Raw genomic sequence first — 21,720 nt, 5'->3', positions numbered from 1 at the left:
TAAAGGGTTAGTTAATGAGGGAACAGTTGATGATGAGGGTACATTTATTTTAAGTACTCTGCACTGCCCAGGGGCTGGAGAGTGGCAGTTAAGGGAGGTTGGAACCTAACTCAACATTCTGAAGGGTCCTCCAAGTTCTACTTACAGGACTGCCATAGGATAAAACTTCAAGCAGCTCTGAAGACTGAGAAAACAGCTGGAACAATTAGGCAGCGAGCAAAGAGCCAAGGTTATAACAGTCCAAGAAAGGAATGAGGAGACATTTGCCCGGGCTGTAGAAAAAACAGTCTACAGAGTTAGAAAGGAAGAAGCAAAAGGAGTTTGGCAAGACACTGTAGATATCAAGCAAAGGGGTCAAAGGTTACTCCAAAGTTTTTTTTTTTACTATGGACAACCACAAAATTGGTGGCAATAGGTCAGTTTGGTAAAGGAGAGAATTCGAGAAAGGAAGCTGAAGAGCGGTTTTGCCATGTGTGGTTGAAGATGTCAACCTGATGCTCAGTGTAGTATATGTTAAGATGCTATACTTAGCCTGATCTGAGAGGGAAAGTTCAGATGCCACAAATGGGTTTCTGTAACACATACACATTTGTGTTATCAAATGAGTGATCCCTCAGAAAATCCTCCTTCCCTCAATTATGGACATCTCGGAGCTTCTGGACTACGTTTCCCAAGACGCCCTGCGCCACGCCCTCCAGTGCGCCTCCGGAAGACATCCCGTGAGTCTCCGGGCGCAGAACTCCGCCTCCGCCTCTGGGGGCGGGGCGACGTCGGACTCCAGGAGCGCCCGATTACGCATTTCCTCCCGGGGTCGGAGGCCGATTTGCCTTGTGGCGGGTTCGAGTCCCGCCTCCTGACTCTTGCCTCTAGCTCCTGAGTCTTGGGCAGGGTGCATGAGCAGCATAACCTGTCCTAGACGAGGTTCGACGGTATATCTTGGGCTTCGCCATGGAGGAGTACCTGCAGGGTTGTCGAGCTGCTCTGCAGGTAACGAATCTCTGTTGGTGACTGTAAAGAATGGAGCATGGGGTCCAGGGAGGACTAAAATGTGGTGTGGGATCTGGAGAGCCACAACGGTCCGTGTGGAGCGAACACCGAGTTGTGGGGAGGGGGCTTGTGGTCTGATCAGGTTTGGGGTATGAGGACCGAGAACCTAGCTTACGAGCGCGAGAATGTGCTCAATCTCCCCGTTTTGGGCTCCCCGCCTTTGGGATCTATCTGGCGGAGAGCGGGGAGGAATCTTGGGCCTGGGTCCTGTATTTGAGCCTTGCTTGCTATCACCTGGGGGGTCAGTTCCGTCAAAAGGGCCAGACCTCTGCCGCCGCCAGTGTGTCCCGCGAGGTGTGTTTATTCCTTTCTCCCCGCCCCTGTTTCAGTTCTCCCCTCCCAAAGCCTCTCTTGGCCTTCTGGCCTGCAGGTGAACCTCTGGGGTGTGGAGGGAACCTGTGCCCACCGCTGTATTTCCTCTGGACGGCGGTTTCTCTTTGACAGGCTGAACTCATTTCCAGATTATAGGCGGTCGTGGTGTTTTACCTTGAATCAGTGTTTTTAAGCCAAACATACGGAATACATTGGGCATGTCTGTTGACCCACAAACTGCATTCCTTTGCCTCCAGGTTTCTCCCTTGGCCTTAACACACACAAATTACATAAAACTCCCCGCACAAAAGGGATAGCACAAAATGTGTTTGGAATCAAAACTATAAGCATGACTCCTGACAGATTTGTGATTTATTTTTGGTTCTCTCTGAGCCTGCTGGACTCACACAGCTGCAGACTGGTCATGCAGCATTATTAGGCTGTTATCCCTAGTTACCAGCAAAGCTAGTCAGAGAGAGGCTAGAAGGTCATCTGCCCCCTCTGCTTTGAGTTACACACGCTGCCCCTGAAGAAACCTAGAGAGATGGCTGACTGTACCTTCCTTTTTAAATTTCTTAAAACTCTACAAATTCTCGTTTTCCCTGAACTCTTCCTCTGGTGGTCAGAAACTGAAGCTGTTTGGCTTGTGCATTCAGCTGGTGGCAGATGGGGTGGGGGTTAAGAGTTACACATGTATTTCCAAAGTGAAGAGGAGAATGGTGCCTTATAAGTTACGCAGCCATACACTTGGTTTGCCCAGGACGGGCTTAGTTTTTCTCCAGCATAATCATTAACAGTGTCCTTTTTCATTCTCAAAAGTGTCCCAGTTAGAATAACAAAGTCTATAAATCACCCAACTCATAAACTATGTTAAGGCCATGAAGAGACAGTGAGCTCCTCAAAATAGAAGTTCATTTCCATCCAAGAGCCACAAGTGCTGGAAGCTGGAGTTTTAGAGGAAGAGGATTGCCCTGGCTTGGGTGATCTGGAAGGCTTCACAGAGAAAGGGGGATTTAGGGAGGACTTGAATGGCTGCGGGGGTGGGTAGAGAAAGAAGAAGATGGAAGGGATTTCATCTTTGCCATTTACAGAGTAGGCACTTACGTACTATCATTTAATCAGAACAACTTCATGAAATTGGTTATGTTATTATACCCATTTTTATATAAGGAAAATGAGGCTTAGGGAGGCCGAAGTCCCACAAATAAGAAGCAGAGCTGGGATTCAACCACAAATCTATGATATTTTCAAGTAGCTGTTATGCTGCTCTCAGAGAAGAAAATGGTGCAAAGTGCAGAGCTGGGAATGTGCACATCATGGTCTGCGGGTGGTGAATAAATAGTCCAGTCATGCTGGGGTGATGGTGGGTGCTGACAGGGGAAAGGAATGCTACCATCTCCTTTGGTCACCCAGTTCCAACATTTGTGACAAGTCCCAAAGTATTCCTTTTGTACTCATTCTTCTGGTTGCTGTTTGGGCTTGGCTGAGCGCAAGAGGTTAGTTGTTTGCCTTCCTCTGCAGATCATTTCTTCTTACCTCAGAGCCATGAAGTAGTAGTACTTGGTCCCTACTTTCTGTTTTCTGCTTAGCCTTCTCTTCATTCTGGGGATCTGACTGATCCTGACTCAGCTGCCACTTGCAATGAAGCCGCACTAATGTAAATGACTTTTGGAAAGGTTCTCTGAGGGCTTCTTTGTACCCAGCAATAGGTTGCTCCCCTTGCTCTGCTTTTTCTATTCCTCTTACCTTTTTTCTCCAGAGTCAGAGCATATGGCTTCTCATATTTATATAGCTCCCTCTCTAGAGAACACAGTGCCCTCTTTAGTGCTTCAATGCACAAGTTACCTTTGCAGCCACTTATCTCAAATGCTTTGCTGTCACTTTGGTCCACAGCCATGTGGGCAGTTCTTGGTATCCAGGAAACAGAGGGGCCTTTTCTGTTATCAGGAGGAAGAATTGCTAGCCAGAGGAGTTACTATAGGACTGGGGTCTTGGGTGCAGAATTTTCTTATTGCTTTGGAGAAGAATTTAGTGTTGAAAAAGAACCCCTCCCTCCCCAGTGCTGTTCAGTATGAATGGGCCTTGGCTTCCGCATTCTCGAAGTAGGCATAGAGAAATGGGCATAGGGTGAACCTAACGGTAAACTTCCCCCAGGGGCCCTTTGCATAGAACCCTGACAGATAATCTCTGCCTTCTCTACTTCTCTCTAGGGTGGGAGTAGGAGATAGGGAAGAATGTGGTTAAAAAACAAAAACAGGCCTGGCCAGATAGCTTAGTTGGTTAGAGCATGGTGCTGGTAACACCAAGGTCCAGGGTTCAAGCCCTGTACTGGCCAGCTGCCAAAAAAAACCCCCCAAAAAACCCCAACCTATCTAGTAACTAGATAGGGCAATTTATACTACCAGAAGTCTCCTATCTTGCCCCTTTTGAGCTGAGGTTTTCCGGTGGGGCAAGGGAGGATAAGATACATGGAAGATGATTCTAGGTTTCCCTAGATTCTCTTTTTTCTTTTTTTTTTAAAAGATGACCGGTAAGGGGATCTTAACCCTTGACTTGGTGTTGTCAGCACCACGCTCACCCAGTGAGCTAACTGGCCATCCCTATATGGGATCCGAACCCACGGCCTTGGTGTTATTAGCACCGCACTCTACCGAGTGAGCCACGGGCCGGCCCTCTTTTTTCTTAAAGTCATACAACTTGATAAGTGTTCCTTGCTATGTTTTACTCCTCTAATCCCCTACCCACTTTGCTAAACTTTTTTTTTTTTGGCAGCTGATCAGTACAGGGATCCGAATCCTTGACCTTGGTGTTACAAGGTTGCACTCTAACCAACTGAGCTAACCGGCCAGCCCTAAACTCTTGTATCTGGCAAATCTTCCCTGACTGAAGAAGCCAGAGTGTATGGACTTTCACCTTCTTGTTAACATAGTAGTTCTCAACTGGGGGAGATTTTGCTCTTCAGGGAACATTTGGCAAGTCTGGAGACATTTTTGATGGTCATGACTGGGAGTGCAATGGACATCTAGTGGGCAGAGGCCAAGAATGCTGGCAAGTATCCTGCAGTGCACAGGAGAGCCCCTACAACAGGGAATTATCCATTCTAAAATACCAGTAATGCTGAAATTTTGGGAAACCCTGCTCTAATTAGTGTGTCTCACTTTGTCTCTCTCATCCCATCCTCTCTCAGAAGCAGGCTGAGATAGAGTTCAAAAATAATCCTCTGGTAAGAGAGGATTATTGTGCCCTAAGCTGAACCATAGGCTTAATGGTCTCATTCCACCAGCAGAATGCTCATACCTGGAGTGAAATAGTAATTCTTAAAGTACTTGCCGCATTTTTTTGAAGATTATTAATGCATGTAAAAATATTAGAATAATGCCTGGCACACTCAATAAATATTTAAAAACAAAACAAAAACCCTGTCTCTGTTGTTGTGGGCACTGTAGTTTAATGTATTATATTTAGAACTGTGATAGCTAGAGAGATGCAAGGGATGAAGGTTAATAATAGCAGATACCTCTCTCTCCTCAGAGTTCTTATCAGCAGTCGGACTTTCCAAAGCTTTAAAAATAAAAGTTCCAGGGCCGGCCCGTGGCTCACTCGGTAGAGTGTGGTGCTGATAACACCAAGGCCACGGGTTCGGATCCTATATAGGGATGGCCGGTTTGCTCACTGGCTGAGCGTGGTGCTGACAACACCAAGCCAAGGGTTGAGATCCCCTTACCAGTCATCTTTTTAAATAAATAAATAAATAAAAGTTCCAGCAGTAGAAACTGTTCTAGTTTATTTATTTATTTATTTTTTAAAAGATGACTGGTAAAGGGATCTTAACTCTTGACGCTCTCCCAAGTGAGCTAACCAGCCATCCCTATATAGGGATCCGAACCTGTGGCCTTGGTGTTATCAGCACCACACTCCCAAGTGAGCCACGGGCCAGCCCTCTGTTCTAGCTTTAAACTGAACCTGCTGGGGAAAGTGTCTGTTTCTTGGGTTGTGAGAGGTGTTGGTTATACATGGTTATCATGGGGGCTTCTCAGGGTAGGAGAGTTTTCCTGGACACCTGGATAATGGAGCATAAGGATTCTTTTCCCTATTTTGCAAATGGGGAGAAAAAAACAACCAGGGTTGATACGCCCAAGAGCATGGCTTGATATACCAGCTACCCCAAATGCTCTACTTTTGACTACTTGAGTGCCCAAAGAAGCATAAGAAATCAGGGGATTGGCTGGCCAGTTAGCTCAGTTGGTTAGAGCTCTGTGTTGATAACACCAAGGTCAAGGGTTTGAATCTCTACTTGCCAGCTGCCAAAAAACCAAAAAACACACCAGAGTATTATTTACTGCTCTTCTGTAAATTAACATTCAAGGAGACAGTTTAATAGAGAGAAAAGAGCACTTTGCCATTAACTAGATGTGTGTGGAATGCTTAAAGCTTAGCTAAAATACTTATGATGTGTCTGCTAATATCCTCATTCATGAAATGAGGACCCCTAAGTTTATCTGACCTACCTTCTCTGTGAAGAATGAGTGGATGTGTGTGATGCCCTACATGAGTATAAAGTAAATGGAAATGGGTAGAGATGCTTGTGTTAGTTTCTCATTCTCACATCTCTCCAGGAGTCCCGACCTCTGCATGTTGTGCTGGGAAATGAAGCCTGTGACTTGGACTCCATGGTGTCTGCTCTTGCCTTGGCTTTTTACCTGGCAAAGGTGAGTACCTAGAAACAGGAGTCCTATAGAATGAAAAGATTTGTATTCAAGATCCAGTTCTGCCACTTGCTAGCATTTAGCTTTGAATAAGTTAAATCCTTTAACTTTGCTGAGTCTCACATTACTGTGTGTAAAATCTGAAATGATAATACTTTTAAAGGCTAACATTCTCCCTGCCTTTCGTTTGTCACGACAGGTCCTATGGTCATTTATGAATTATGTTGACTTCCCCTTTGGATTTCTTGAGAGGAAGAGGTTTGCTGAACACCGGGAACTTCCTTACTTCTGTCCCAAGGACGGTTTTTAGGTTTGTTCTACACTGGAGTGGAAAGAGACATCGCCCCAATTTGGCCACAGGAAGCATTTTTGTCCATGCGCTTCGTCGACTTGAATCACATTCACTTTATGGTCACGTTTGCTCTGGCAGCCATTCCCCCCTTAACCCACTCACTTTGCCACCAACCCACTCTTCTTTCTTTTCTTTTCTTTTCTTTTTTTTCTAAAAAGATGACCGGTAAGGGGATCTTTACCCTTGACTTGGTGTCGTCAGCACCACGCTCAGCCAGTGAGCGAACCGGCCATCCCTATATGGGATCCGAACCCGGAGCCTTGGTGTTATCAGCACCGCACTCTCCCGAGTGAGCCACGGGCCGGCCCGATAATACAGTATTTTGCAGTGTTGCTGTGAGGAATAAATGATAAATATATTTTGAGGGATTTGTAAACCATAAAGTGATATTCAAACAGTTTATAATTGAGTTCCTGGTGGGTATCAGTGATCAAGTGTGTATTCCTCTTGCCCAGGTTAGCTCTTGAGGACTTCTCTGCAGCATCGCATCTAGAACTAAGTCTTTTCCTTGAGTTATCTTGTTGACCTTCATGTTATTGCTAAGAAGGAGGGAGGGCAAGAGTCATCCTTTTATTTTTATAGACTGGGTAATGTGGTTTTGAGAAAGGTGGTAACTTACCCAAGATCATGTCTTTGTTCCCAGTAGTCTTGTTATTTTTTCCAGTCTATTCCAAAACATCGTGATACCTTCTTTTCACTTTCCTATCCAGACAACTGAGGCCAATGATGTCTTTGTGCCAGTTTTAAATATAAAACGTTCTGAGCTCCCTCTACGAGGTGACAATGTCTTCTTCCTTCAGAAGGTTTGCATTCCAGAGACTATCTTGATTTTTCGGGATGAGATTGACCTCCATGCGTTGCACCAGGCTGGCCAACTCACTCTCATCCTTGTTGACCATCATGTCTTACCCAAGTAAGTAGAAGGAAATTAAATTAATATATATGATAAATTATCATATATCATGTTGGGCTCTGATGAGTGAGATACAAAGAGAGGAAGAAAGTGTTTTTGCTTTCAGGACTGTCATAGGTTAATTGTAATTGATGCATCATATCAAATATAGAAAATCAACAGAAGAGGGCCGGCCCATGGCTCACTTGGTGTGGTGCTGATAACACCAAGGCCACAGGTTCGGATCCCTATATAGGGATAGCTGGTTGGCTCACTTGGGAGAGCGTGGTGCTAACAACACCAAGTCAAGGGTTAAGATCCCCTTACTGGTCATCTTTTAAAAAAAAGAAAACAAATCAACAGAAGATATTGTCAGTTCTCCACTTATATGTCTGTGGTGTAAAGACATACACTATAATAAAAAGAAATAGAAACATAGTGAGTTCAAACTAAAGGATAACTCAAAAATCATTTAAATCTGCTTTTGGTATGATTATTTTAAGATTTTATGGTAGAATTATTATAATAGAAACCTTTGAAAAAATGGTTGAAACTCTTATTTTTAATTTTTAAAAAGTTAGCAACAGTATGTCCTACATAAACTCTTGGGATTTTAAAATAATATATTATGGTTGAATCTATGAATATCTCATTAGTATCTTTTAAAAAGTGTACACATCTATAATAATTTCATCCTTAATTTAGGCCTCGAAAAAGACACCAAAAAAAGCAACACAAATATGAGACTTACCTAAGTCTGACTGGTTCCTACTAATATTAGAGTATATATTTTGTCCTTGAGCACACTGTGATTGTAGCAGGACATTGACAGAGGGTAGCCTAAGAGCAGTAATCCATCTATGCATTTACACATTAATAAACTTTTATTTAGAGGATGAAGGTGAAGCAGAGTCCTGGTTCTCAAGAAGCTTTCAGTCAGGAAGAGGGAACTAGGTAAATAGATCGTTGCGATAGGTGTTAGAGGTAAGTGGAACAGTAGGTACACAAAGGATGGAGTGGTTCATTATACCAGAGGAGAGTCGGCGGCATCAGGAAACGTTTCCTAGCAGAGTTGACCCTTGATCTCAGTCTTGAAGGAGGACTAGATGTTTGCTCAGTAAATGGGGAGGGAAGGTGGTTAGGAAAGGCATTCCAGGCAGAGGGAGTAATTAATAGAAGCAAAGGCAGGCAGGTGTGAATAGCATGGTGAGTTAGGGGAGCTTAGGAGGGCCCTTGGTTGGAAGTAGGTGATTGGTTAAGAAACTATTGTAATAATTCAAATGAAAGATATTGAGGGCCTAGAACAAGGCAGTAGCAGAGGGTTGGAGAAGAAGTCATTGATAAGAACTGAGATAGAAGCCTCAGGACCTGGTGACCTACATGGAATTTGAGTATTGAGTGGATTGAGGGAACAGGAAAGATTTAGATGTTGACTATCATGGGTGTCAATTGGAAAGGTAACCCTAAAGAATAACGAATATGTGGATAAGATATTTGCAGCAGATGTTTCACAAAATTCACTTGTATACTATTTAAAGACAAGTTCAGTTATAACATTAAAGAATTGAGAAGAGTAAAGCAGAGGTAGAAGTGACCTAAATGTTTGCCTCAGACATCTGCATTTTCCTTCATGGGGGCTGGGGGTGGGGGTGGATTTTGGTTAGAAGCAGCTGGAGCTCTCCTGTCTATCTTTCTTTCTTTTTTTCCATACCCTCCCCCCTCCGCAGAAGTGACGCAACCCTAGAGGAGGCAGTAGCAGAGGTGCTAGACCATCGACCCATCGAACAGAAACACTGCCCTCCCTGCCATGTTTCAGTTGAGTTGGTTGGGTCCTGCGCTACCCTGGTGACTGAGAGAATCCTGCAGGGGGCACCAGAGATCTTGGATAGGCAAACTGCAGCCCTTCTGCATGGTGAGGGTGGTTTTGGTGTTGAGACCTGACTACTTCCTCTATTATCATCTCAGAGAAGGAGAGTAGAAAAGTCTAGACTCTTGCAGTCTAACCATATGCTCTCAGAGCCATTCAAGCTCGTGCCAGAGGATGGTATTCTTTCTGGGGACAGTTAGGCATTTGTTTAAAGGCCTGTGGGATACTTTGTTGGCGAAAGCAGAAAGGAAGTACAACAGACTAAAGTTTCATTTTAGAAGCTTTGTATAATGGAAGGAGGACTAGCCAAAGAAGCAGGAAACAATTCTAATACCTGCTCCACCAGGATATAGTTATGTGACCTTCAGCAAATCTCTTAACCTTTCTTATTCTCATTTTCTCTATTTGTAAAAAATAAAAATAAAAAAAAGAGTATTGGACTAGACTATCTATTCCAACCTTTAAGATTCTTTGATGGAATTTGGCCTACTGAAGAGATGTCATCTCTCTCTGACTAGGTTGCGAGATCTCCAAGGATTGAGATACTCAGGCTTCCTTTCTACCTCTTTCCCATTTCCCTGCCTACATTTTAGTTTGGATTTGGGAGGTCTTACTCAGGACACAGTTGGTCCCAGTTTCTCATTTTGTTTTCAGTTGAGTTTGCCATACAAGTCTCCTCTGTATTGTGTCCATTTGTGTATTCTAGTAGTCATGAGTGGAGGGTCACAGAATTCAAGTTCCACCATTTCCCTTCTCCATAGGAACCATTATCCTGGACTGTGTCAACATGGACCTTAAAATTGGAAAGGCAACCCTAAAGGACAACACATATGTGGAGAAACTGGAGGCCCTCTTTCCAGATCTGCCCAAGAGAAATGAAATCTTTGATTCCCTGCAAAAAGCAAAGTTTGATGTGTCAGGTATGAAGTGGTAAGCTGACTTCTCTGTTTGCCACATGGGAAAACAGGTAGGCAAACCTTGTTCATTATATTCTTGAACACCGCCAAAATAATTTCAGAGCACTCATAATGATTTAAGCTTTATACTAGAGGGAAATGAGGTAGCATATGAGTCTGATCTTGAGCTAACCAGTCATTTACTGGATTGTTCTATCCTGGCTCTTGGTTGGGATGATGAGGAATATACTAAGAGTCTCAGAGGTTGCAGTCTTACCAGAGAATATAGTACAGATAAATAAAATATGCTGAGGATATACTAAATTATCAGAGTAAGATCTATATAATTGGTTAAGGAGGCAGAAGGCACATTTAGTGTGAATATGCAAAGGACAGAGGAAGAGAACAAAAAAAAAAAATCTTCCATAATCTCTTACCCAGCTACCATCTGTTGACATAGAAAGGAAGGAAGAAAGAAAGAAAAAGAAAAGTACCACATGTACTTTTAGAAAATTAAAACAATATAGAAAGGAGAAAAAAGTAAAAGCCTTCTCTCCAAAGTCCCTTGCATGAAAGGTAACTATTGCAACCCAATTATTTAAAGTAATTTTTGATTATATACATTTTCAGTTATCTCTCCTTTTCATTGCACCAGAGAGAAGCTGTGTTTTTCCTCTTTTCTCACTCATCTTGGTGTCCTTGCTCTCCTGGTCTTGGGCCCTGGGGCTCCCTTGCTTGACTCCTAGTCTTGCATTCACTTTCTAGGACTGACCACTGAGCAAATGCTGAGAAAGGACCAGAAGACCATCTGTAGACAAGGCATCAAGGTGGCAATTAGTGCAATATATATGGATTTGGAGGTAAGAGCAAGATGTGTGTGTGGGTCGGGAGAGAAAATCTTTAGTTATGTATGTAACCTTGCTTCTTATTCTTGGCTCACTTCCAAAATTTATCTTGTGCCTGTCTACTTTTCTCCACCTCCACTGTGATCACCACAGTCCCTCAGTCCCTCATCTCTCACTGCACCACTGTCATAGCCTGGTACTGGTTTCCCTGCCTCCACTTTTGCCCCTCTACAAACCTTTCTTCCCACAGCAGCCAGAAAGATCTTTTTAAGATATAAATCAGGTCATATCAGATTATCCCTCTCTTTACTGCCTTTTCATTGTACTTCTCATAAAATCTAAAAAGGCCTTACCATGGTTTACACAGCTCTACTTGATCTGGCCCTTGTCTTTGGCTTTCTCTCTGGCCTCATCTCATTCCAGCCCCATTCTTGCACTCAGTACTGCAGCCACGCTGGTTTTCTTTCTGTTCCTCGGACCATTAAGTTTATTCCCAACTCAGGGTCTTTGAACTCTTCTCTCTGCAGAGTTGGCTCCTTCTTATCATTCAGACTCATTCTTATCATCTCAGCTCAGATGTCTCCTGTTTTGAGAAGTTTTTCCTGACTACCCTAACTAAAGTAATACCCCTGTGTTCAAAAAATCTCAAGCAGTTATCTTGTTTTATTTTCTTCATAGCACTCAACACACTGAAATGATCTTGTTTCATGGTTTCCTTGTTTATTTGGCTGTATTCCTCTGCTACTTTATCAGTTCCACCAGAGCATGGATTCTGTCTCTTTTATTTCTGTTATATATCCAGCACTTTTGACGGTGCTTGGCACATTGTGGATGCTCAGTAAATTTTGTTGAGTTTTTTTGTTTGAATTTTTGATGAATGAACATAATTTTAATAATGGTGTTTTAATACTTTGTTTTAATCTGTGATACTGTGAAATATATATTTGGTTTTTGACCCCATTTCCTAGCACACAAATCCTAATTCTAAGAATCTCCAAAGTGGTGTCTTTTTTTTTTTTTTTTTCCTTTTTGTCTTTTTTCGTGACTGGCAACGGATCGCAACCCTCAGTGTTGCACCCGTACCGGACCGGGACCGGCAACGGGATCGCAACCCTTGGTGTTGCGCCCGCACCTCGCTCAGCCAGTGAGCGGCCGGTCTGTATGTGGGATCCGAACCCTCGGCGGGAGCGCCGCCGCACTCCCAAGCGGCGCACTGTAGCAGTGCGCCACTGGGCCGGCCCCAAAGTGGTGTCTTTTTGTTTGCTAATGAATTGGCTGGTGGCTGGCAGTCCCTAGCTGCCAGGATGAGACTGGTCATTGGAAAGATCAAGGCAGGACTAGAGGATTGGGACTTGCAGCCCTACCTTCTTCCAACCTCCAGGGAAGTTAAGTTGATCACCCATGCCCAGTGATTTAATCAGTGAAGCCTACTTAGAAGCTTTGGTAAAACCCCAAAAGGACTGGGTTCAAGGAGCTTTCAGATAGCTGAACATATGGAGGTTCCTGGAGGGCACACCTGGGGAGGGTGTGGAAGCTCTGCACCCTTTCGCACATGCTTTGCCCTATGTATCTCTAAATCTGTATCCTTTGTAATGTCCCTTATAATAAACTGGTAAACATAAGTGTTTCCCTAAGTTTTGTGAGCCACTATAGCAGATTAATCAAACCCAAGGTAGGGGTCATGGGAACCCTGATTTATAGCTGGTCAGAACCACAGACAAAATAACCTGGGGTTTTCAACTGGCATCTGAAGTGGGGGAAGTACTATGGGACTAAGCTCTCAACCTGTGGGATCTGACATTATCTCCAGGTAGGTAGTGTCAGAATTGAATTAAAGGATACCCAGCTGGTGTCCACTGCAGAACTGATTGCTTGCTTGGTGGGTGGGGCAAACCCGTACACATTTGGTCACAGAAGGTTTCTATGTTGATTGTGGTATGAGAGAGAGGAAAAACAGTTTGGTTTTTCTACAATATTGTATTGGTTTAAATCATTGAATAACTTGATCTGAACACATACTCTCATACTCTGGACAGCTTTCTACTGAGTACTATGTAAAAATACTACATAATTAAGTAAAATAGCATGGTCTCTTCCCTTGCAGTTCAAAACATAGTTTGGGAAACAAACATAAGAATGCAAAAGGCTTACCAAGTACCATAATCACAGTACAAATTGACACGTTAGAAATGCCAAGGATAGAAGAAAGCCCTGATCTGAAATAGGTGTTGGTATTATTCATTGGAAAAAATAGTGCATGAGATTTTGGAGAAGAGTGTAGATTGGCAAAGAAGGAAGAGCCAAGGATGCAGTTGTCACATCTGCTCTTTGTAAGCCCCATTGTTCTGTTTGAGGATAAAAATACCCACAAGACAAAGACCTTGTTTGATTGCAAGAGCAAGAGAGTCTTGAACATGCCAGGCGCATTACATAAACTATCATGTTTTAGTTCTTAAAACAATCATGTTTGGTAAATGTTGTGTCCTTTACAAACAGGGAAACTTAGGTATAGGGAGGTTAATAAAACTCCTTGATTGTATAGCTAATAGGTAATAGAACTGCTTTTCTTCTTTTTTTTTTTCATAAGGATTTTTTTTTTTTTTTTTAAAGATGACCAGTAAGGGTATCTTAACTCTTGACTTGGTGTTGTCAGCACCACGATCTCCCAAGTGAGCAAACCGGCCATCCCTACATAGGGATCCGAACCTGTGGCCTTGGTTCCATCAACAGCACACTCTCCCAAGTAAGCCGCGGGCTGGCCCTATAGAGCTGATTTTCAAACCAATTCTGTCTTAATCCAAAGCCTGTATTCTCTTATCCTACCATACTGCTGCTAAGCACACAGATAACACAGAATAAATACTTGATCCTTTTTTATGGAGTGCAAGTCCCAGGTTAACATGCAAAGAAACCCTCATAAGGATTTTTTTTTTTTTTTTTAAAGATGACCAGTAAGTGGATCTCAACCCTTAGCTTGGTGTTGTCAGCACCACGCTCAGCCAGTGAGCCAACCGGCCATCCCTATATAGGATCCGAACCCGTGGGCTTGGTGTTATCAGCACTACACTCTCCAGAGTGAGCCACAGGCCGGCCCTCTTCATAAGGATTTTTTTTGTTGATGGTGACAAGAAGGGTCCAGTTGTAGCCCTCATGCCTCTCTATTTCTTCCCTTTCAGACCTTTCTGCAGAGATCTGACCTCCTTGCAGATCTCCATGCCTTCTGCCATGCTCACAGCTATGATGTCCTGGTCGCCATGACTATCTTTTTCAACACTCACAATGAGCCAGTGCGGCAGTTGGCTATTTTCTGTCCCCATGTGGCACTCCGAATGATGGTGAGTCTCTATCCCTTCTCCAACCTGAAGGCCTTACAGAGACTGCTTTGTATGCACCTCTCTGCTCTACAGCTCTGTGCTGTAAAGACTTCTCCTTGGTTCTTATATTTATATATTTACACACAGGTCCCTTGACCTGTTTCCAGACTTTCTCCTGCCTTTTTTCTATTTTCTATATATGTGAATATCCTTAGTTATACCATTGTTGATAGGTGGATTCCAAAGAGAATTAGAGACACAATTACTACTCAGAAGGAACTTTAAATCTGGTTAGAAGGAAATGTTGTAAATCTGAAGTTAGTTCCGTTCTTGGTTTATTTTATTTATTTATTTATTTTTTATTTTTATTTTTTTAAAAGATGACCAGTAAGGGGATTCTAACCCTTGACTTGGTGTTATCAGCACCATGCTCTCCCAAGTGAGCCACGGGCTGGCCCCCATTTTTGGTTTAATTGTTAATTCCTCACTCCTGAAAATCTGTTTCTTTCTACTCTACTGCTTTGAAAATTAAAAACACAAGAAACCTTTTCTACTACTTACCATGTAGGGATTAATTATTCTGTGTAGTGTGAACTCTGTAGAGAAGTGATCTAGGACCAGGTTTGTTTTCTTTCTTGATCTTCCATTTGGCTGCCTTTCCCACCTTCTGCCCTTTCTGTTCCTCTTGATTACTGATTAGCTCAGGGAAGAATTTAAAAGTGGACTTAAGGCCGTCCAGGAACTCTTTGGGTAGCTTGGGCTATGTGAGGATGGCTAAAGACAATACAGGCAGATAATCCTTTGCAGTCATAAAAGTTACCTCTGCCTTTCCTGCCTGTCTTTGCCTTTGCCTTTTCCCCCAGGAAGCAAATGTGAGTTCATTCAACATAAGGTAGTTTGACACTGTGGAAAGAACTACAGTTTCCAAAGTCAGGTAGACATACTCTTCTGTCCCAGGTTTGCTATTTCCTTGCTCTTTGAGCTAAGACAAATCAATTGACTTCTTTTTTTTTTTTTTAAGATGACCAATAAGGGGATCTTAACCCTTGGCTTGGTGTTGTCAGCACCATGCTCAGCCAGTGAGTGAACCAGCCATCCCTATATAGGATCCAAACCCGTGGCCTTGGTGTTATCAGCACCGCACTCTACCGAGTGAGCCACGGGCTGGCCCCTCGATTGACTTCTGAGTCTGTAAATGGCATAACACTCATACTTACTGATTAGTCTAATGTGATTGTTAAACACAATATCATATTAAAGCACATTGCTGGGCAGAGTAAGCACTCAGTAAATCATGACTCTTACTAATCATGTCATGAAAGGAAGGGTGCTTTTACCGTAAGAAGTGCCTCTCCCACTTTCCTGAATCTAGTCCCCTCTGTGCTACTCTTCTGAAGCTGTGCAGATGTCTGATGACTCTACCGTTGCCCAGGCTGCCTCTATGTTGGGAAATAGGAGTCCTTTTTTTCACAGTCTGCCTTACCATCTCCTCCCTTCCTCCTACATTAGGGATAGTATAGTATATAGATTTAGAATGCTGGCTTTGATGACATACCTGGGTTCAAGTGTCAGTTTTGCTTCATGCAAACCATGACCTTAGGCAAATTATATAATATACCTAAGCCTCAATTTACCTACCAGTAAGTGAGGATAACAACAGTACTGATCTTACAAGGTAATTGTGAGAATTAAATATTTGTAAACAGCCAAGTTGGCACCGTCCTTGGCATATCTCCCACCCCCATTTTGTTCTATTTATTCTGTCTGCCTCTATCCTTCCTTGACCTCTAGATAGATTCTAGTCCCACCCCAGCTAAAAACAGAGATCAAGTTCTCAAGCACAGGTATATACTTGGAAACAGCATTAGGTTAGGAGCTGGGGGTCCTGGATTCTGGTTCAGACTCTGCCATTGTCTACATGATTTTGCTTAAGACTTAATCTCTCTGAGCTTTGGTTTCCTTATTAATAAAATGAAAGATAAGATCTAAAATGTGTCTTCTCTTTCTAAAATACTGTGTATATTAGTGATGTTGCTTTTGTTGCAAGCAATAAAACTGAACTCAGTATGGCAATTTTATTTATTTATTTTTTTTAAAAGATGACCGGTAAGGGGATCTTAACCCTCGACTTGGTGCTGTCAGCACCACGCTCAGCCAGTGAGCGAACCGGCCATCCCTATATGGGATCCGAACCCGTGGCCTTGGTGTTATCAGCACCGCACTCTACCGAGTGAGCCACAGGCCAGCCCAGTATGGCAATTTTAAAAAGTGTTCTCTATAAAGAAAACCTTTCACTTAGAAGTCTTGGCTTTTTGCTACACTAAGTAATATATTACTTCCTTGTTATTGTCTCCTTTTTAGATCTGTGGAATCCTGGAACACTCCCACTCTCCATCCCTGAAGCTGACCCCTGCCCCAAGCACCCACCCTAACCTCCAAGCCTATCTTCAAGGCAACACCCAGGTCTCTCGAAAGAAACTTCTGCCTCTGCTCCAGGAAGCCCTGTCAGCATATTTTGACTCCACAAAGATTCCTTCAGGGCAGCCTGAGACAGTGGGTATATCCAGGGAGCAGGTAGACAAGGATTTGGACAGGGCGAGTAACTCCCTAATTTCTCGACTGAGTCAAGATGAGGAGGACCCTCCACTGCCCCCCACACCCATGAACAGCTTGGTGGATGAGTGCCCTCTGGATCAGGGGCTGCCTAAGCTCTCAGCTGAGGCCATCTTTGAGAAGTGCAGTCAGATCTCGTTGTCACAGTGTACCACTGCATCTGTGTCAAAGAAGTAACTGTTGGGAGGGGAGGGGACAGAGGGCGGGGTTGCTCGACCCATCTCAAATGCATGTTTTGATATGTTCTGGAGATTTAGCAATTCTGTCTTCATTGCTCCAGGGTGTGGTATACTGTTCTTATAAAACTGGGAGGAGAATGAAGTGAAAGAAAGCAGCTGCTTTAAGAATGGCTTTCTACCTTTTCCCCCCAATCTCTGCCAATCAGACATTTTATTATTTAAATCTTCACTGACTTTCCTTTATTTCATTTGCCATGGGTACAGGGTGATACACCCACAGTCCCAGCAGATTGAGACAAAAAGAATGTAGACCCCAAAAGTACCCTTGGTTAGGATCTTGAACAGAACCAATATCTGTCTTGGAACGATGTATTCATTGATTATCTCTGTGTATTCATTTATTCACTTATTCATTTAAGTATTTATTGAATACCTGCTTCAAGCTAGATAGAAAAGAGAGCATACTTTGGAAAGTCTTATTCAGTTTTCAGCCTTCAACAGGTTTCCAGCTTCATGCCTCTTCTTTCTGCCCCTGGGTAGGTGATGGTGTTTGATTCAGAGAGGATGAATTTCTTTCTTTCTTTTTATTTTTTTTTAAAGATGACCGGTAAGGGGATCTTAACCCTTAACTTGGTGTTATCAGCATCACACTCTCCCAAGTGAGCCACGGGCCAGCCCTAGACATCTATGAATTTCTGTTCTGAGCTTATTGTGACTGTTTTAGGTCTTGTATGAGGCAGATAGGAGGCCATTATCTTCTGTCCTGATCAGGTAGCCTGGTTCTCTTGTTTCTTTAGATCCCTCCATCCCAGAGCCACAGGAACCCTGAAGAGACTCTGAAGACCCCTTGTTCTTGAGAGTTCAGGAGGCACTCAAGAAGGCCTTAAGACCTCGTAGGCACTCTGCCCAAAAGATAGCAGAACTGGAATGAGAGCCCTGGGTCTGTGTCCCTTCCCTTAGTGGGTTTATCCATTTCTTGTTCATATCTGTCTCTCCTTGCTCATTTTGAAAGGAAGCATGGAGTTCTAATACTGACTGCCATAAACGGTGTGTCTTTTGGCAAGACACTTCACTACTCTAGGTCTCATTTTCCCCATCTGTAAAACAGGGTTTGAACCAGATGTTCCCTGGTGATCTGTGATCTGCCTCTTGCTGCCATTCTTTCTCTCTTCTGCTTCTCTGTGTTTTTCTTTTGTTTTCCCTGGGAATGCTCAGGGTCACTGGATTGTCTGTATTTATGTGTGACTGTACCAAGGGACTCATGTAGCATATACAGGGGTATGATTCATACTAACATGACCCAGCAAAAAGCTCCTTCCCACCATCTTGTTTTGCATGTGTAGAGTCTCCCTTTTTTCTTCAGACTAACCTGATCCCCCTTTTCCTACCCCACAGATCTATTCCATGTACATTGCCAACAGTTTCACTGAACAGTGGGGTTTGTGGTAGTTTTGGCATGACATCTTCCAGTATGAGGGGGACAGTCTGACTTCATTTTGAGAGTATGATGTCTGTAGTCATTTGGAAGGTAAAAATTGTTGTGTGATCACTGAACCAAAGGAATTTATGTTTTGTAACTTGGGTACTTTATTTTGAATTTTTTAAAAAGTATTAAAATACATTTTTCCTGTTTGGGGTCTTATTGTCTCTTTTTACAACTATGATCAAACTTTTCCCTCTCATAATTGTTTCAGCCTCCTAAAGAGTCTCCTGCTGGGCTGGCCACTTAGCTCAGTCAGTTAGAGCATAGCCTTATAACACCAAGTTTAAGGGTTCGGATCCCCATCCCAGCCAGCCACAAAAACAAAACAAAAATTCATCTTCCTTCTTCCTACTATACTTAATGTCTTCTTTCTGTTGACTCCTTCTGGGAATAAGAAGCAGTAGGCTTCTGTCTCCCCTTATCCTCAGCCTTTCCTTTATGTTTCTTCTCTCAGAACTCTCCTAATAAATACAAGTTGACCCTTGAACAAAGCAAGGGTTAGGGTGCTGACCCTAAATTCCTGATGAAAATTTGCATATAACTTTTGACTCCCTAAAAAAAACTTGACTACTAATAGCCTACTGTTAACCAGAAGCTTTACTGATAACATAAACAGTTAACACATATTTTGTATGTTATATGTATTATATACTGTATTCTTAAAGTAACCTAGAGAAAAGAAAATGTTATAAAGAAAATCATAAAGAAGAGAAAATATATTTACAGTGCTGTATGTATATTTATTGAAAAAAATCCACATGTAAGTAGACCTGCACAGCTCAAAGCCCTGTTGTTCAAGAGTCAGCGGTACTTCTGTTGTTCCAGTTTTGCTTATGCTTGAAAACTAGGCCCAAGGTAGTCTTACAACCAAAATAGTTTCTGCTTTTGCTTTTTTTTTTTTTTTTTTTTTTAAAAAGCAGCTTCCAGAAGGTTATATGGGGTCTGGAAAGGAGAACAAATTGCTTTCCTAGACTCACCCAAGACTAGCCACCACAGAAAATGCACTCTTCTCCCCAAAACCCGCCCCCACACAGGAGGCAGGGTTTTTCTTTTGGACAAACCTGCTCCTTGGGAGGGAAGGTGGCAAAACCTGTTTGAAAATGAAGTTGCCTCCCTTCCACACCTCTCCTCCTCAGAGGCAAGAGCAACAACAGTTGAGACAAAAAAGAGTAAAGAAGTGTTGAGGGCTGTGACACCCAGCTCCCTAAACTGTTTAAGGAAGGTAACAGGAAGACGTGAAGATGGGAACTATACAAGAGGCAGGAAAAAAGACATTAAATCTTGGGTAAGTACGATCTTGGCTCACTTGATTGGAAATGCAGTGAATAAATAGTCTTGAGAAACTTTCCCACCATCCAGCTCTTCTTACCAGGTCAAATCTCGGGTTTCTTAGGGAGACAAGACTAAGGGTGAATTTGCTGAGGAGGAATGGGGGTGGCTTTAGGTAGGAAATGTCAGTATGGTATGGAACTGGGGAACAGACGATTCCAGGATAATTCTCTGGTTAAAAAAAAATAATAAAAGAAGTTTCTATATTTTGTGTTTGATAAATCTGACCATGTTGTTTTTTTCCTGACCCCCACCCTCCAGAATGGCCATCAGGAAAGCTGACTCAGAACTCAGTTTAGGCCCAGGTTTTCCTTCCTGGCAAATCTCTTTCTCCTTATCTTCTTCCTCCACCCCGCCACTCATGCCATGTTTTTTTGTAGCCACTCCCCAGCATGGTGGAGGAAAGGCAGGCCTGACTCGGTGTTATCTGTCCCAATTTTACCCAGTGGTAGTTGGGCGGGTCTGTCTAGGTTCCAGCCAATTGTAATGGGGGACATCTCTCACTCCTGCTTTGTAGGTGGAGCAAGTGCCATTGAGGTAAATATGATGAGCTTTACATTCCATCTTCCCTCTGCTCCTAAACCCTACAGTAGGTAATCTGCTTCTAGCAAGGGGTGAAGGTGGGAGAAACATCTGTATAGGAGACAAGAGGTCTGAATTGTTTTTAAGGCCTGCCCTCTACTCCGTACCTTAATTACTGTTCTTTATTCTGTTTCCTACTTCACCGTCCAGTTCCCTTAAGATACTGCCTAGGTTGTCTCATGACAATCTTTCTTTCATGATACTCTATCTTAGGGAAAAAGCAGAAGAAGCAGAACTAGGAGCAACCCTGAGTGTTGGGGGACTGGAGCTGAAGGAGGAATGGCAGGATGAAGAATTCCCTAGGTAAGGAAGAGTGAGAGAGGCTGGGAGAAGGAAGGGATGGTCACAAATGGAGGGCAGGGATGGCAAATCAGGATTTATGGGAAGAAGAAAGCAGAGGTGATAAAATCTTGGTAAGGAAGGAGAACTGATAAATTGATATCTGGCTTGATGTCGTTAACCTATATCTCTGCTCCCTTTTAATCTTTTCCTATCTAGATTGCTTCCTGAGGAGGCTGGCCCTTCTGAAGATCCTGAAGACCCTAAAAGAGATTCACAGGCAGGTAGGTAAAGTAGAAACTGGGCCTCAAGTTCCTGATGCTAGTCCAGTGAAGTCTATGCCACCCCATCCCTTTGTATTCCCTCTTCCCCTTTTCCCAAATGTCCCCTGTATCAGTCCCTTCTTCAGAGTTCATCCCATATCATCACTTCCATGTACAGGAATTCCAACCATCTCCACACCCCCAAAAGATACATATCTTTCTGTTTTTCTTTTTTTCTCTTCCTCCAACCCTAGGTACCCCCAGTACATTAGCCCTGTGTGGCCAGCGCCCCATGCGTAAGCGTCTTTCTGCCCCAGAGTTGCGGTTGAATCTGATTGAGGGGTCTGAAGACAATGGAGCTTCTCCCTGCCACTCTGCACCTTCCTCTCCTGATGGCAGTTCTGACCTGGAGGTAGACGAATTGGAGACACCCTCAGACTCAGAGCAGCTGGACAGTGGACATGAATTTGATTGGGAAGGTAGGAAACAAACCTGAGGACAGAGCTAGTAGAAGTAGAAGCCAATGTTAAAAGAAGCTCAGGGGGCCAGCCTGTGGCTCACTTGGGAGAGTGCGGTGCTGATAACACCAAGGCCATGGGTTCGGATCCCATATAGGGATGGCCGGTTTGCTCACTGGGTGAGCGTGGTGCTGACAACACCAAGTCAAGGGTTAAGATCCCCTTACCGGTCATCTTTTTAAAAAAAAAAAAAGTTCAGGGGCCAGCCCGGTGGCGCACTGGAGAGTGCGCCGCTTGGGGGCG

The 21,720-nt window shown here is 43.3% G+C and overlaps 2 protein-coding genes and 1 non-coding gene across 3 annotated transcripts in view; all 3 read left to right on the top strand.

The window, feature by feature from the left end:
- Nucleotides 1-799: 799 nt before the first annotated feature.
- Nucleotides 800-18,655, top strand: PRUNE (prune exopolyphosphatase). The gene is made up of 8 exons (XM_008584445.1): nt 800-987; nt 5,976-6,068; nt 7,128-7,330; nt 9,037-9,221; nt 9,938-10,096; nt 10,838-10,932; nt 14,094-14,252; nt 16,593-18,655. The coding sequence occupies exons 1-8, from the start codon at nt 949-951 to the stop codon at nt 17,019-17,021; spliced, it is 1,362 nt and encodes a 453-aa protein (XP_008582667.1). The 5' UTR covers nt 800-948; the 3' UTR covers nt 17,022-18,655.
- Nucleotides 3,621-3,694, top strand: TRNAT-GGU. The gene has a single exon. It is a non-coding gene; the product is annotated as a tRNA-Thr (tRNA).
- A 1,092-nt stretch (nt 18,656-19,747) lies between the features above and the next one.
- BNIPL (BCL2/adenovirus E1B 19kD interacting protein like) overlaps nt 19,748-21,720 on the top strand; it is a 13,635-nt gene continuing 11,662 nt past the window's right edge. Inside the window, exon 1 of the mRNA XM_008584426.1 lies at nt 19,748-19,791. Coding sequence (XP_008582648.1) covers nt 19,748-19,791 — 44 coding nt within the window. The remainder of the gene's footprint in view (nt 19,792-21,720) is intronic.

This window comes from Galeopterus variegatus, unplaced genomic scaffold, assembly GCF_000696425.1.
Source record: "Galeopterus variegatus unplaced genomic scaffold, G_variegatus-3.0.2 Scaffold103, whole genome shotgun sequence".
Lineage (NCBI taxonomy): Eukaryota > Metazoa > Chordata > Mammalia > Dermoptera > Cynocephalidae > Galeopterus > Galeopterus variegatus.
This window is presented reverse-complemented; position numbering and strand designations above follow the sequence as displayed.